Below are 15753 nucleotides of genomic sequence, written 5' to 3'. Positions count from 1 at the left end.
CAGGCAGGGAAGGGAGAGGAAGGGAGGGAGTCAGCTGTGTTAGGGGCCCCACAGAGGAGCTGGCCAGAAACAATGGGGAACAAAGACTGGACACTCTTCCGCTGAGGCCCAGCGCCTGGCCTTGGCCTTCCGGGAACAGCTCCAGGAAATGGCTGAGATTCCAGATTTGGGAGGAAGAGACCTGTAAACAGTAGCTGGTCTCTGAGAGGGGAAAGCAGCGTCTCTCTAGGGGAGGGGGCAGGGAGGAGCGGCAGGGTGAGCGCGGACATTGCAGGCTCAAAAGCTGCAAGGCTTGCTTCCAGGCTGCAGGGCTGGAAAGACCCTGAGAAAGATACCTGCCAAGGATGCTTGAATAGTTTCAGTGACGGCATGTGCGTAAAAACAAATAAATAACAATATTGGCTAAGGCTTACCCGTCACTGAGAATGCATTCGGCGCTGTTCTAAGTGATTTCATGCAGGATCGCATCTCAGTCTTACTCCAACCCTCAAGGTGGAGACTTTCACTATTATTCCTACTATTACAAACCCTACCAGTTGCAAGGGTGAAGGAGTTGGCCCAAGGTCTCCCACAGCTTATTTCCTTTGTCTCCCAGCCAAGTAGGTACACACCGTGAGCACCTCCCAACTTGTTCTGGAGCCCCTAAAGCCTTCCCATCTTCTGCCCTACCCACCCCCCTATCCTAGGGGTCGTGGACTGCACGACAATATGCTCCTGCCACCCTCCCTCTAGCTGCCTTGGTCCACTTTTCTCCTACCCTCAGCTTCTCACTGCGGTGCCCTGAGTCACCACTGCTGGGTCTCCATTCCACTGTGGCAAGGGAAGCGCTTGGAGCCAAGGGACTAGGATTGGTTGGCATCAAGGTTTAAATAGAGGCTGAAGGCTGTGCTTGGAATTATGTCAGTGTGAAGGTCACCTTTAGGAAATCAAAGACTCGACCCCAAGGTAAAACTTAGGGCCAGAGCTGGAGTCAGGGTTATGGTTAGAGGGTCAAGGCCAGAGTTTCTCTCTGCTGGTCTCCTCCCCGTTCTCCAAGGCTCTGAGGGCCAGGCAGGAAGCATGAATTTCCTCAAAGCTGCTTCCCTCCTGGGGCAGAGTCTCGGTCACAAACAACCACCACCACCCCTCCCCACCCCTCCTTCCCTCCGCTGTGAGCTCAGAGCAGCAGTACAAAGTGCTCCCTCCGACAAGGATAGGAGCCCGAGAGCAGCCATGGGCTCTGGAGGAGGAGGCCTCCCTGGGGCCCCGGGGCCCCTGCCTCTCCTGCTTCTGCTTGTCACGGGTGAGTGCGGGCCTCCCCTTTCCTAGACCCTGCTCCCCTGATCCAAGGCCTGGCCCGGGGGAGAAGAGGCCCCCTTGCTCCTTTGTTTCCCTTTTGCAGTAGGGGGACCAGAGAGGAGGACAATGATGGGATGGTGAAAAGGATGGTGAAGATGACGATGTATGTATGAGACAGAGACAAAAAGACAGACAGATTAAGAGCTCTGCCTGGACGCCCTGTGTGCTAGCTCTCTCCCCTCCCTGCTAGGTTGTTATCAGAAGTTATCTCAGACAAGAGAAGGCAGAAGAGATGTTCAGGGATCTGCGGGGTCCCGTTGGTAGTCAGAGTGGAGTCCACCCCCCCTTTCCCTTGCAGGAGGCATGGCCCAGGACTCCCCACCCCAGATCCTAGTCCACCCCCAGGACCAGTTGCTCCAGGGCGCAGGCCCCGCCAAAATGAGCTGCCGAGCCTCAGGCCAGCCGCCTCCCACCATCCGCTGGCTGCTGAATGGACAGCCCCTGAGCATGGCCCCTCCAGACGTCCACCACCTCCTGCCTGATGGAACGCTCCTGCTGCGGCGGCCCCTGGCCTCCGGACGTGCCCACGACGATCAGACCCTATCCGCAGACCTGGGTGTCTACGCCTGCGAGGCCAGCAACCGGCTGGGCACAGTGGTCAGCAGAGGCGCTCGGCTGTCTGCAGCTAGTAAGGCCTGGGGGGGGGGCAGGGCGGGGCACACCTGGGGCCTGAGGCCCGAGCTGAGGGTACCTGGGGGCTCGTCTGTGAGGGAAGGCCTGGGCTGGGGGAACTGAGGTGGGGGGCTGTGAAGAGTGAACACAGGGCAGTGAAAATGTGGGTAAAGCCGAATGGGGCGAGTGTCGTGGGAGGCACCGAGGCAGGGCCCCCCTGCCGACCCTCCATCATCCCTGCAGATCTTCGGGAGGATTTCCAGACCCAGCCTCAGGATACAGTGGCCACAGTGGGTGAGCCAATGGTTCTGGACTGTGGGCCGCCCCGGGGCCTCCCAGAGCCCACAGTCTCCTGGTGGAAGGATGGCAAACCCCTGAACCTACAGCCAGGGCGGCACACGGTAAGTGTGGCCCCCTTCCCGTACTTTCTCCAGTCCTGAGCGGAATGGGGCACACCTGGAGGGAGTGACCTGCCCCTGCCCCCTGTGCCCTGCAGCATTTGAGGAGGGGCCTAAGCTGCCCTCCCCCATCAGAGCCCCTCCCCACATGGAAGACTCCACAAAGCACTTGGCCTTGACAGGTCTCCAGGGGCTCCCTGCAGTTGGCAAGAGCAGAGAAGAGCGACGCGGGGACCTATATGTGTGTGGCCACCAACAGTGCAGGACAGCGGGAGAGCCGGGCAGCCAGGGTATCTGTCCAGGGTAAGGCGAGGGTGGTCAGCTCAAGGTAGGGCCTTGTTTGGGCTGGGCTGAGGGTATGTGCAGATTAACCTGGGATGGGGATCAGAGTGATGGGGACCCCATCTAAAGGGAGGTTACCCATCCTAGAGGAGAAATAGGAGTGCTCTAGACTGGGAAACCTGGGAATTGTGGTTGTTCCACGTCTGGGGGATGTTTCACTCCTCAGTCTCATCACTCTGGCCTATAGGCCCCAGACCAGCCCTCTGCTCCCCACAGAGCCCCAAAAGTATAAGGAGCCTCTGGAGCTGCTGGCTGTGCACATTCAGCTGGAAAATGTGACTTTGCTGAACCCAGACCCGGCAAAGAGCACCAGGCCTGAGCCCGCAGTGTGGCTCAGCTGGAAGGTAAGGCCCAGGACCTAGGAGTGGGTGCCTGTCCAGAGCTCAAGGAAGAACTGGTCATAAACCCCCTTGACTCCCATCCTTCCTCTGGACTGTCTCCCAGGTAAGCGGCCCTGCCGCACCTGCTCAGTCCTACACAGCCCTGTTCAGGGTCCAGACGGCCCCAGGAGGCCCGGGAGCTCCATGGGCAGAGGCCCTGCTGGCCGGCTGGCAGAGTGCGGAGCTTGGAGGCCTCCTCTGGGGCCAAGACTACGAGTTCAAAGTGAGGCCATCCTCCGGCCGGGCTCAAGGCCCTGAAAGCAACGTGCTGCTCCTGAGGCTGCCCGAGCAAGGTCAGAGACAGATGCCCGCAGGACTCAGCAGGATACTGGCTGGCCCCTTGCTGTCTGTGGGCCCCTGGACTGTCCCACTCTAGTCTGGGGGGATGGTGGGTCTTACTCCCCGACTCCCTTCTGCTGTGTGGCCAGCAAGCTGAGCTGCAGGAAGCTCTCATTCTTATCAGCGTGGTCTGTGACCGCATCCCTGTCCCAGCTCTACTTCCTGGAGTCCCCTCCTTCACCATCCCTTACAGCCTCTCTTCCCCCACTCCAGTGCCCAGTGCCCCTCCCCAGGAGGTGACCTTAAAACCTGGCAACAGCAGTGTCCTTGTGAGCTGGGTCCCACCACCTGCTGAAAACCACAATGGCATCATCCGGGGCTACCAGGTACATCCTTCTGGTCCTACCAGGACATCCCTCTTCTCTGGCACCCTTCACACCCTTGCTTGGGGCACTGGGAATCGCCCCCCCACCCCCGCCCCACAGAGAAGCAAGGGACACTCACTGCTACTGAGCCAGGGTTTGCCGGACCCTGCCAAGCCCTTTCCTACCTGATCTCGTTTTTGGCTCACAGTCCGTCCCAGGTTATTAGCCCCACGTTCCAGACACAGAAAGTGAGGCCAAGGTCACGGGTGTGGGAAACAGAGCAGGAATCAAACCAGGCCATGTCTGACTCCCACCTTCTAAGCCAGTAGCCTCAGAATGTGGTTTTGGGACCAGAAGCAGCAGCGCCTGACGTGTTAGAAACGCACATCCTTGAGTCCTTCCCTGGCAGGCTCCGTGAATCAGAAACTCGGGGATCCAGAAACCTGGATTTTTAGCAAACCCTCCCAGGGACCTTAAAGCACAGTGAAGGTTGGGAACCATGGCAGAGTGTCTATTTTAGCGGATTGCCTTGGTCCTGTTTCTGTCAGGCTAGAGAGAAGTCTCTCTCACTCTGCACAGAGAGAGGAATAGGAAGTACCGCCGCACGGGGCACACGGAAGGTCCCCAGGCAAGCAGCAGGGCAGGGTGGTCACATGCCCAGAGATGAAGGTTTCAGCTCCTAAGATGGAGCAGGGGGATAAGTGCTGATCTCTGCTTGTGCCTCAGGTCTGGAGCCTAGGCAACACTTCACTGCCCCTAGCCAATTGGACAGTGGCGGGCGAGCAGACCCAGCTGGAGATTGCCACCCGAAAGCCAGGTTCCTACTGCATGCAAGTGGCTGCTGTCACCGGCGCCGGGACTGGGCCCCCCAGTAGCCCTGTCTGCCTCCTTTTAGGTGAGGCCAGTGCCCACAAGCCCACCCATACCCTGTGAGCCCCCCTTCCCGCCTTCCTCTCCCCTTACTCTCATCTCACCCCTGTCCCACCCTTGTCACCCCACCCCTGCCCCACTCTCATCACCCAACCCGCCCTGCCCACTGAGCTCACATCCCTGAACAGAGCGGACCATGGAGCGAGCCACCCAAGAACTCAGGGATGGTCCCTGGACCCTGGAGCAGCTGCGGGCCACCTTGAAGCGGCCAGAAGTGATTGCTGGTGGGGGTGTTTTGCTCTGGCTGCTGCTGCTGGGCACTGCCGTGTGTGTCCACCGCCGGCGCCGAGCTGGGGTGCACCTGGGCCCAGGTGAGAGGAGGCGATGGACGCCCAAGAGGTTGAGGCCGAACAATACAGGGGTTTAGAGCTCAGGCCTGGTGCTGGACACTCTGGATCTAGCCTTCCTTTCACCCTCTCCCAGGTCTGTACAGATACACCAGTGAGGACGCCATCCTAAAGCACAGGTGAGAGATGGGGGAGGGGCTGGAGGTGTGGCAAGGGCAAGGGCCAAGGGACAGTGGAGCAGGGATGGAGAACTGGATAGAATATTATCTCTCCTACTGCCACCACTGCACTGTGGGACCCTACTATGCAAATCTCTCCCGAACTCCAAGGGAGAATTAATTTCTCTTTCATTTATGTTCCTATCACCCCACTTGATGGTTGAGTAAACCGAGACTCCTGACTTGAGTGACTTTGCTCACTTAGTAACACCCCAAGCTTAATCGGTGTGCTTGTCCCCACCTCTCACTAATACTTGCTAGACTCTCCTGCTGACTCGTTCTGCTATGTGGGGAATACCTAGCAGGGGAAGACCAGTCAAATTTCTCATTTTCTCTGTATACCTGGTGTCTACCTCACAGTGCCTTTGCATTCAGATCATCTACCTATTGAGGGATCTCTCGGTCACAGTAATCACCCACAGTTCCAGCAGAGGGCGCTCTGCCTCTACGGTCTTGCTTCTCCCTCCTCACTCCATTCTCAGTATCAGGGTCCGCAGGCAGGTACACCTGCTCCAAGGGTCTTTGGCTGCTAAAGCAAGTCTGCAGCTGTAAGACATGATGCTAAGAAAGAAAACATCCTTTTTTGTCTTATTGGCTGAGTTCTACACTAAATAACCACTTCAACTCTCTGCCCACCTGCTCCTGCTCTTTATCTCAATGGATTTCCTCTGAAGGGCTTTACATTCCAACTCTGCATCTTTCAACAGAAATTTATCAAACACCTGCTCTGGGCTGGGCACGTTCAGCCCTCGGGCTACCGTTTTGCAGTCAGTGTCTCAGCCTAGAGCAAGGTTTCAAGCTAACTGGGCCCTATTCCTGCGTTATTCTTTATTCTGTGCTCGCTGGCCTTTGTTTTCCAGCTACTTCCTGGGCTTTGTCTGCTCTACCCTGGAGCCCTTGGATGCCCTGGAGCCCTTGGATACCCTGGGACATTATCCCTTGTGTTTGAGGGGGGATTCCATTCTTTTTTTTTTTTTTTTAAGACTTACTTGAGAGATAAAATGAGATGGGGGGAGGGGCAGAGGGAGAGAGGGTCTTAAGCAGGCTCTACGCTAAGTGCAGAGCCTCACATGGGGCTTGAGCTCAGAACCCCGAGCTCAGGTCACCTGAGCAGAAACCCTCTTTCTTTCTCCCTCTCCCTCTGCCCCAACCCCTGCTCTTGCTCTCACTCTCTCTCAAATAAATAAATCTTTAAAAAAGAAAAGAGAAGAAAGAAAGGAAAAGAAAAGAAAGCAAAAGAAAAGAAATGCAGGAACATGTACAAGATACGTGGAGGCAGGGTAGGGTGGGGGAACATGGGAGGAAGGTTCTATGTTTACCCTAACGGTAAGAAGGGGAAGGGAAAAGGAGCAGCAAGGACTAGCTGGCTATGGTCATAGTTCCCCTGTGATAAGCCATTTGCTCTGGCTGGGACATAGGGTGCATGAGGGGTCAGAGTAAAGAATAAGGTTAGGGAGCTGGAGGCCCCACCAAGGGGTCTGTTAGCCCTGTTATCCGTGCTAGGCAGCTGGGCTCTATCCTGGTAAATCAGGAGCCACTGAAGAACAGAGAATTGCTCTGTTCTGATCCCTATTCTTGAAAGATTACTTGGGCAACCAGCAGGGAATCCAGTTCAAAAGGAAACCAACTAGACAGAGAAAGGCAACATCCATGTAGCAAACTCCTGCTCCTAGCTGAGTGATCTCACATTTCCTCATTTCAACTCACAATATCAGCCTTATATGGAAAGCTTTATTTCGTGGCCTTTTACAGATAAGGAACCAGGGCTTCGAGAGGCTAGTAGACCTCGCTGCCCAGGGCTACACAGCTAGGCTGAGGCAGACGGGGATTTTTACAGTGGGTTTGTCTGCCCCCACATCTGTGTCCTCTTTGTCTGGGTACATAGCTGTCCCTCTTCATTGCCTCCTGGTTCTGGGCCACCTGGACTCCCCCTGATCCCAGGATAAGAAAAGACCACTAAGTTCGGGCCACCAGGTCAGAGATCTTCAGGAGTTTGTGAAGGGCTAGCGAGCAGGGAGAATAAAGCTCTACTGACCCCTCGGCTCCCCTCTGAGCTGGAGGTCTTGGCCAATTATATTCTCGATTCCCCCCCTTTTCTCCTGCCCCACCCCCACCCTCCATTGCCCCAGGATGGATCACAGCGACTCCCCTTGGCTGGCAGACACTTGGCGTTCCACCTCGGGCTCTCGGGACCTGAGCAGCAGCAGCAGCCTCAGCAGCAGGCTGGGAGTGGACCGCCGGGATCCACTAGACTGTCGTGGCTCCTGTGAGCATGCCCAGTGGAGGGGCCAGGGCCCAGCTGGGGAGCAGGGGGACCCCAGGGCCAGGCGTGGGGGTCGCAGGGTGGGATGAACTCACCATAATTCTTCCTGTCGTTGCTACCACAGTGATCTCCTGGGATCCCCGCAGCCCTGGCGTGCCCCTGCTTCCCGACACCAGTACTTTCTATGGTTCCCTCATCGCTGAGCTGCCTCCTGGTCCCCCAGCTCGGCCAAGTCCCAAGACCCCAGCTGTCAGGCGTCTCCCACCCCAGCTGGCCCGACTCTCCAGCCCCTGGCCCAGTCCAGACAGCCTGTGCAGCCGCAGGGGCCTCGCTTCCCCCCGCTTGCCTCTGGCCCCAGCAGAGGCTTGGAAGGCCAAAAAGAAGCAGGGTAAGGATGGGGAGGCGAGACACAGCCTGGAGCAGGTGGCAGGAGGGAATAGGAGTGGGAATGTGGTGGGACGTGGCCTGGGGGCCTCGCAGCTGGATGTGGGCTATATCCCACTGGTGGCTTCCAGTCCTGTCCTGGTGGACACGGGGTCTCCCCACTATCACCAGAGCACTTAGGGAGGGCTGTGCCGGCCTCTGCTTTTCTTTAGGCTGGGCTCTGTTTCCGCTTGGCCACAGCAGTCGTGGGCCCGACTTCGGTATTTGTTTGAAGTTGGCCAACATTTCATAAGCACCTTATGCACCACTGTAAGCCAGCCGTGGGGACACGAGAGATGGCTATTGCCATCTAAGGTCTCAGAGTCTAAGGAGAGCGGCTGACCAGCATATAAGCAACATTAGAACCTGAAAGCATGTGACCAGTGCTAGAGTGACCTCATCTCCTTGTGCACTATGCCTGGGGCCTCCCCAGACACTGACTCCCAACTCACTTTCCAGAAAAGAGTGAGTAATTCCTTTCTGCCTGGATATCTCTCCTGACTTCTGCCTACCAGCTTTGCCTTCCCAAAGACAGAAAAAATCAGGGTCTCTTTCTTCAGCAACTACTATATGTTAGGTGACTTATACGTGTTTGTTATTTCCTTTAAAAACAGCTTCCAACCTTTTGGCTAGGTAATATTTCTCTAATTTTGCTGATGGGGAAAGAGGATCAGAAATGAGTATCTTGTTCAAAATCCCACAAGCTGTAAGCTGCTGAACTCCGATTTGAAGCCAAAGTAGCCCGCTTCTCAAGGCCACCCTCTGGGAGCACCCCTGAGGGATTCTATTCTAACACTGACTATTTTCTCTCCTTGCTGAACACTGGTCTGCACTCCACCTGCTGTCTTCGTGCGCCTTCTGTGCTGATTAGTAAGCCTTACAAATGTCCTACAGCCAATTCTTTTTTTTTTTTTTAAGTGGATATAATCCAACTTTCATGAAGACAAAGATGGATTCAGAGTAATTAAGACCTTGTCCAGTGTCCAGAATTTTATGACTCTAAATATTAACAAAGTTGGCATTCTTTCCAGCACTGCCTCAGAACTATAGTATTAGAAATTCTAGGTGGTAATGAAATAGCCGCTAAAAAGGGGTTGAAAAAGTCCCCTTTAAAAACCCGCCTTCCCATGGAGAACTATACTCACTTGGATATGACGTATAGCACATTCTAGAACATTAATACTACTGGGGTGGGGGTGGGGGGAAGTGAGTAGTTTTCTATAGCCAATTCTTAAGACAGGTTCCAATTCTGGGATGAGGCTTTGGTCCCCATTCCAGCCTATGTCTCCTGACCCCAGCCCCACTGGTCAACCACAGCAGCTCTCCTGCACCGGGGACACTCAGTGGCCCACCTCCAGTTCCCGGGACCCCAGCAGCAGCAAGACCATGCCATGGTCTTGTCCAGAGCCATGAAATTGGCTCTATTGCTGTCCCTGAGTCCAAAAGACTGAGGATTCTTTGTCTTCTGACACTGGCAAGCTTTCTCAGTGCCCCGCTATTCCCCTTGACATCATTATTCCTTTTTTCTTATTATTTGACCTTAGTTGGGTTTTTTTCTCCACCACAACTGCACTCTCTCATGTTTCGTCCATTATATTTTGTCCTAAACACTGAATGAATTCAAACAAATATTTATTGCCATTCAGGTATGCCCAATGAGATCTGACCTCATCTTGATAACATTTTTATCGCACACTTGGCTCCAATAACACTGAAAACTAAAATCTAAGTGATTGCAAATATGGTGGAAGGCTTTTGTGATGGGAATCCTTTAGAGGAAATAGAACAGGCTGGGGCAAAAGTGGCCTTTTCTAGGACTGGCCTTTCCTCTTCCTTGTCCACACCAACCAACCAACACGTGTCCCCTTTTCTGAGCTTATTCAGGAAGCCAGAACTAGACGAGACAAAGCTGTTGAGAGCAGAGTTAGAGCACCTGAAGTTGGCCTCCAGGACTCCCTAGGTCACACAACAAATAAAGGAAATAAATTTAAAAAACAAAGCAGCCTAGGAACAAAAGGAAATTTTGATGGAGGAAGTCTAGCCATTGTGTGGGTTTTCATCCCAGTGGCTCAGAAGGTCTGGCCACTGTACATGGATTCCCAGGGTCCACATAGTCTTGGTGAATGCCATAGCCTTGATCTCGTCCTGCTCTGAAGCTGCCCATGGTGACCTCCAAATATTTGAGATCGGACTGACTAGACAACTCTGCCTCAAGGGTCCTGCCTGGTCTCTGGTTTTGCCAAGGAAGGAACCCTTTTCCTAACTGAGTTTCTGATTATGACACTAATCTGAAGGCTGCTTCTTTTTCCCTTCCCTTGCTATTTTCCTGGTTTCTAGTCTTGGGGAACTCTCTTCCCTCGATTACCCTTTTGGTTCACTTCTGGTTTGGCCTGACCAAGAAGCATGCTCTTCGGTCACTGCACACAGCTGGGTCTGTTTCTTCAGTTACCTCAGCTTCTCCACTGTCACGGTTCACTCAGAGCCCTATCTCTTAAGTGGCCAAGTGAGCCAAATGGTAGCCGCCATCTTGTGATTCTTCTCACCTTGTGCTGACATCTTCATCTCTGATATTATCCATCCATTTGCTCTTTCTTTCAACAAATATTACCAAATATCTGTGGGCAGGGCTTTGCCTCCCCCGGTGAGACCAACACTTCTTCCTATTCTAGAGGTCCTCTTCTTCTCCACTAACTCTTTCCTGTTACACCCAGCATGTGCAGGTTTGTCTCACCCACTTGGCTCAACTTGACAATCCAACACTTCTTCCCAAGTGAGATCTACTCGGGTTTCTCAGGGCAGGGTCCAGAACCATGCAAAATATTTGTATTGTGAGAGATGGAAATTAACAGATTCTTTCCAAGAAAAGAAGGGATATTTGTCTTCACAGGGCCAAAATTCCTGAGAGAAGTAGCAATGTGAGGGTATAGAGATCAGGAAGATTGGAATGTATACTATAAGGAAAATACAATGGTTGAAGTCTCTTTTAGGCACCAGAAATTCCCAATCTGTTTTTATAAATAAATTAAAATTGGCAAAATTATCATTTGACCGAGTGTTCCCAAATGAAACCAAAGCTCACAGAAGTTAATGGATATCCCTGAGGTCACACAGCAGCCATGGAGCTGAGCTGGGCTCTGAGTACAGGTCTTCTGACTCTAAGCCTAGTACTACCTTCCTCCCTTATCATAGCTGCCTGGATGAGGGTGGAGAGGGTGGAAGGAGGTTCTTCCCTCTTTTCTCTGGGTTCAGGGGTTGGAGTCTGAAAGGCCCACCCTGCCCTCCCCCCCCCCCCCCCCCCGCCACTGTCTCTTACAGAGCTGCAGCAAGCCAACAGCTCCCCACCCCTCCGGGCTGGCCGCTCTCTGGAGCTCTGGGCCTGGGAGCTGGGGAATAGAGGCTCCAAAAACCTTTCCCAAAGCCCGGGTGAGAAGAGGCCCGAAAAGGGAAATGAGAGGGTGAGGCAGGGTGTAGGGGCCCGCAGCCCTGGCAGGTGGCTGTTCTGGCCTCTGAGGAGCCTGGAGAGGTGGGGTGTGGGGACAGGAAGCTGGGGGTGGGGTCTGGGGCTGATGGGGGTTCTTCCAGACTCACCCCCAGGCTATTGTTTCCCAGGAGCTGTGCCCCAGGCTCTGGTGGCCTGGAGGGCCCTAGGACCGCAGCTTCTCAGCTCCTCCAAAGAGCTGGCTTCACGGCCTCTCCCCCCAGCACCCCTCACTTCTCATGGAACCCCTGCTCAGAGTCAGCAGATGCAGTAAGAGGGCATGGGGTCAGGAAGCAGGGCTGGGGGACTGGGCGTGTGAGGGGTGTTTGCTGATCTCTGATGGGGGTTGGGGGAGGATGGACTGGACTGCACTAAGCACCCATCATTCTCTTACCCTGATCAGGCACTCTGCAGAGCCCCAAGTGCCTTCCTCCCTCCCACTGCCAGCAGCCCCCCTCCCAGTCCTGATCTCTTCCAGTCCCCCCAGCCCCTCCAGCCCCCAGGCCTCTTCCCTGTCTGGTCCCAGCCCAGAGTCCAGTCGTCTGTCCAGCTCTTCACTGTCGTCCCTGGGGGAGGATCAGGACAGTGTGCTGACTCCTGAGGAGGTGGCCCTGTGCCTGGAGCTCAGTGAGGGCGAGGAGACCCCCAGGTGAGTTCCCCGAGGGAGACCAAAGGACTAGGGGATAAGCTGCGGCAGGAGTATGGTTCTCTCTCCCCGGCCCCGCCCTCTCTCACCGGGAATGCTTCCCTGATGCCAGCCTGCCCACCCCAACCTTGGTCCTGTCTCCGTTTTGTGTCTTTTCCAGGAATAGTGTCTCTCCTGTGCCCAGGGCTCCTTCCCCCCCTGTCACCTATGGCTACATCAGCATCCCGACAGCCTCAGAGCTAGCAGATGTGGGCAGGGCTGGAGGAGGTGTGGGGTCCGAAGTGAGGGGCTTGCTGTGCCCGCCCCGGCCCTGCTCCACCCCCACCCCCAGTGAGGGCTCCTTGGCCAACGGCTGGGGCTCTGCCTCCGAGGACAACGCCCCCAGCGCCAGAGCCAGCCTGGTCAGCTCCTCGGATGGCTCCTTCCTCGCTGATGCCCACTTCGCCCGGGCCCTGGCAATGGCCGTGGACAGCTTTGGCTTTGGTCTGGAGCCCAGGGAGGTGGACTGCGTCTTCACGGGTATGTGAGATCACCCTGCCTCACTTCTCACCTCCACCCTTGGAACAGACACAGCTCCTGGAAGAATCCAGCCTTTTCCCCAAGAGGCAAGGCTTCCTAACATTGTCTTTGTGGTTATCCTTAAAACAGCGAGCTTTTATTGAATGATTACTATGTCCCCGGCCCCAGGATAAGTGCTTTATATACATTCAATATTAACAACTCTATGAAGAATAAGGAATATTCTTTATCTTTCTTTTCCAAATGAGGGAACTATAAATCAAACAGGCTTTTTAACTTGCCCAGGGTCACCCATAGAACAAGGACAAAATGATCAAGGCTAAAGCCCAGAAGCAGCCAATTGCATGGCCCCTTGCCCTCCCTCCAGATTCCTCCTCCTAACCCAGATGTTGGTCTCTGGGAAAGATTGCTCCCACCTCTTCTATTCACTCTAACCCACCGTTCTAGATCCTCCTCACTATAGGAAGTTCTTTTCTTTTCTCTCTTACCCCCTGCTATGCTTACAAACCCTTCCTCTTGCCCTGTCTGTGATCGGGGTGAGGAGAACCTCACCTGTCGAGCAGAGTGGGACCATTATCTCCATGTCAGCAGACAGTAGTTCAGCGCTCCCTGTGCCCCTCCCTTTTTTTTTTTTTTTAAAGATTTTATTTATTCATCAGAGAGAGAGAACACAAGCAGGGGGAGTGTCAGGCAGAGGGAGAAGCAGGATCCTCTCTGAGCAGAGAGCCCGATGCAGGGTCCAATCCCAGGACCTTGGGATCATGACCTGAGCTGAAGGCAGACGCTTAATGGATTGAGCCACCCAGGCGTCCCCTCTTCCTCATATACTCTGTCAGACCCCCTATCCCCACCTTATGAACCTTAACTCTACCCTTTGCCTCCAGGAAAAACAACCAGGCTTGTGGTAAATGGGAAAGCAAGGATTATCCAGGACAGAAAGAAAAGAGAGATGCCTGGGGTGGGGGCCGGGGGATGGAGGGTGACAGTACGGATAGAAGGCCAGAGCTGGGCTAGGAGGAAACAGCTCGAACTATTCTCTCTAAAGAAACCATCGGACCCAATGGCTCCCAGAAATAATGGGCCGAGTTGGGGCTAACTTATCTTTTGGGTTGAGAGTATGCCTTAAGCAGGCCCTAAGTCTTCTGCCCTAACCTGGTCCCTCAGAGTGAAGGTTAGCCATCTCCAAATAAATCTACCCTCCCTGACAGACGCCTCCTCACCTCCCTCCCCCCGGGATGACCTCTACCTGACCTCCCCCCTCTCCCTGCCGCTGTGGGAGTGGAGGTCAGACTGGCTAGAGGACATGGAGTACCACCGCAGCCAGCAGCTGGGAAGAGGCCTGCCTCCTTGGCCCCCCGACTCTCGGATCTCTTCCCGAAGAAGTCAGCGTGGCCGTCCTGAGCCCAAGGCTGCCAGTAAGTGTCTGTCTCCTGAGCTGGTGGGGTGACCTTGACCTAGGGATTCTAGGGAGGGGCCAGGAGGGAGTCCAGGCTATTGGGCAGGAGAGAGGGAGCAGCCAGGTAACTCCACTCCCCTTGGACTTCCCCCACAGACTCCTCATGAAGTGTGCCCAAGACCACCAAGAAGAAAATCAAACCACCCCCCACCATGGAGTGTCAGTCTTGGCCTGTGCGTCTCTGCAGCTGGGGGACCAGCTTGCCCGGCCTCCTGCAGAGTTCTCCTCCTTCGGGGATTGTGAAAACAGATGAAAGCAAAACAAAATAAGCACAAAGTAGACCCAGAGTCCTTAAGGAGCCAAAGGTCATCGAGACCTGACTCCTCGCCCTTGCTTTCTCCTCCTTCCGTCCATCCCATAACCAGGTCTTCTGGCCTGAGAAGCGGCCTTATCCCCAAAGCTCCCCACCCACTTGAACCACGGGAGATAGGGGAGCCAGAGGTCTTCCCAGAGGACAGCAGCAGCTTGTGGGACAGGCAGGAGGGAAAGGAGCTGTACAGAGCCACCCCTCTCAGGAGGGGTCCATTCATTCTCCCAGGCTCACCTCTCCCCCAGCCACACCTGGTAGAAGAAGGAAGGAGGACACACTGACCAGCACTGGAGGGGTGAGCCCCTTCCTAGCTACCCAGGCAGAGGGGCCAGCATGGATCCAGGGAGGGAGCTGAAAGAAGGGAGGTGGGAAAATGGGGGACAAACCCCTTCCTTGCACTGTGGACTCTATGACCACCATAAAACTGTCATGACTTGAGTGCGGTGAGCTCATTCCCCAGAGCGTCATTTTGGGGAGGGTACCGGGAGATATGGGAAGAATTCTGAGTTTGAACGGGATCAGGGGTTCACTGGCACTCAGGGAGAGACATTTAGTTCTGTTCTGTGATTGAGGGAAGAATTACACGCATCCTTTGGATTCCCCTGGTCTGCTGGTCTTTGCAACTTGTCCTGGGAAGACAACTCCAAATCAGGGGTTCACTGCACTCAGGGAGAGACATTTAGCTCTGTTCTGTGATTGAGGGAAGAATTACACGCATCCTTTGGATTCCCCTGGTCTGCTGGTCTTTGCAACTTGTCCTGGGAAGACAACTCCTTCTTTCAGTGGTCCCAGCCCCCCTCCCCAGAGACCAGTCCCAGATGGTTAAGACCAGAGGGTTTCTTAAAATAGACGAAGTAGGTAGAACCACCTGTAATGGCTATCTAGTGAACAACCTTCAGACGAAACAATAGAACAGAGCAATGGAGCCAGACTGCCAGGGCCAGAGCCACAGAAGGTTCTGGAAGGGCAGATGGGGGCCTGTCTTTCTAATGGGATGGGAAAGGCAGGGGCAGAACACACAAGTTTTAGGGGGACAGTGCTCCTGAGCAAGACCAGGGGCCACAGGAGGACGCCCTAAAGGAGGGTCAATCAGGAAGCAGGCCCTGAAAGGGGTGCTAGCCCCCAGACCTAAGCTGCTCTAACTGAAGACCACTCTGAACTCACAGGCCAAGTGAGGAAGGGCTTGGGGGACACAGAGCTGCCGGAACTACTTCCCCAGGCCAGCCTGGGCTGGGGTGTCTCAGTCTCAGGATGACAAATCCTTGGGCTCTGGATACATATCCGTTCCTCTCGATTTGCTTTTCCTTTTTTGGATTTTGTTTTTCTTTCAGCTTCCTGGTAAAATTCCTTTTGAAAACATTCCAACCCTGTTTGCCAGACCAATGGAGAAAAAGGGATTTGTGCACGCTTAGGTCACAGTGGCAGGGGAGGCCAGAGCCTGGGCTTGGGGTAGGGGCCGGGGCAAGTGGCCATCCCATGAGAGGCCAGGGCAGTTCCTGAGCCTGGAGG

General features: G+C 54.7%; 1 protein-coding gene across 2 annotated transcripts; it reads left to right on the top strand.

Moving 5' to 3' along the window:
• Positions 1-902: 902 nt before the first annotated feature.
• Positions 903-14682, top strand: ROBO4 (roundabout guidance receptor 4). Of its 2 annotated transcripts, none has more exons than XM_082683733.1 (18): positions 903-1282; positions 1637-1966; positions 2194-2351; positions 2531-2651; positions 2907-3034; positions 3135-3363; positions 3623-3735; positions 4441-4609; positions 4773-4955; positions 5068-5110; positions 7279-7415; positions 7537-7800; positions 11151-11258; positions 11445-11583; positions 11717-11962; positions 12120-12478; positions 13687-13893; positions 14031-14682. In XM_082683733.1, exons 1-18 carry the CDS (start codon positions 979-981, stop codon positions 14039-14041), a joined length of 3249 nt encoding a protein of 1082 aa, XP_082539859.1. In that variant the 5' UTR covers positions 903-978; the 3' UTR covers positions 14042-14682. The 2 variants fall into 2 exon arrangements, with proteins under 2 accessions (XP_082539859.1, XP_082539860.1); XM_082683734.1 differs by lacking the exon at positions 903-1282 and adding an exon at positions 1383-1441 and having other exon boundaries at positions 14031-14182.
• The last annotated feature ends 1071 nt before the right edge of the window (positions 14683-15753 follow it).

Source organism: Mustela nivalis, assembly GCF_964662115.1.
Source record: "Mustela nivalis genome assembly, chromosome: 9".
Taxonomy (NCBI): domain Eukaryota; kingdom Metazoa; phylum Chordata; class Mammalia; order Carnivora; family Mustelidae; genus Mustela; species Mustela nivalis.
The sequence above is the reverse complement of the archived record's forward strand: the minus strand, read 5'-3'. Positions and strand labels throughout refer to the sequence as shown.

Bases quoted from the DNA above. Each gene is read 5' to 3' on its own strand.
- ROBO4 (XM_082683733.1), top strand. From the start codon at position 979: ATGGTTAGAGGGTCAAGGCCAGAGTTTCTCTCTGCTGGTCTCCTCCCC. The intron at 1,283-1,636 runs GTGAGTGCGGGC...TTTCCCTTGCAG, and splicing joins CCTGCTTCTGCTTGTCACGG to GAGGCATGGCCCAGGACTCC. The intron at 3,736-4,440 runs GTACATCCTTCT...CTTGTGCCTCAG, and splicing joins GCATCATCCGGGGCTACCAG to GTCTGGAGCCTAGGCAACAC.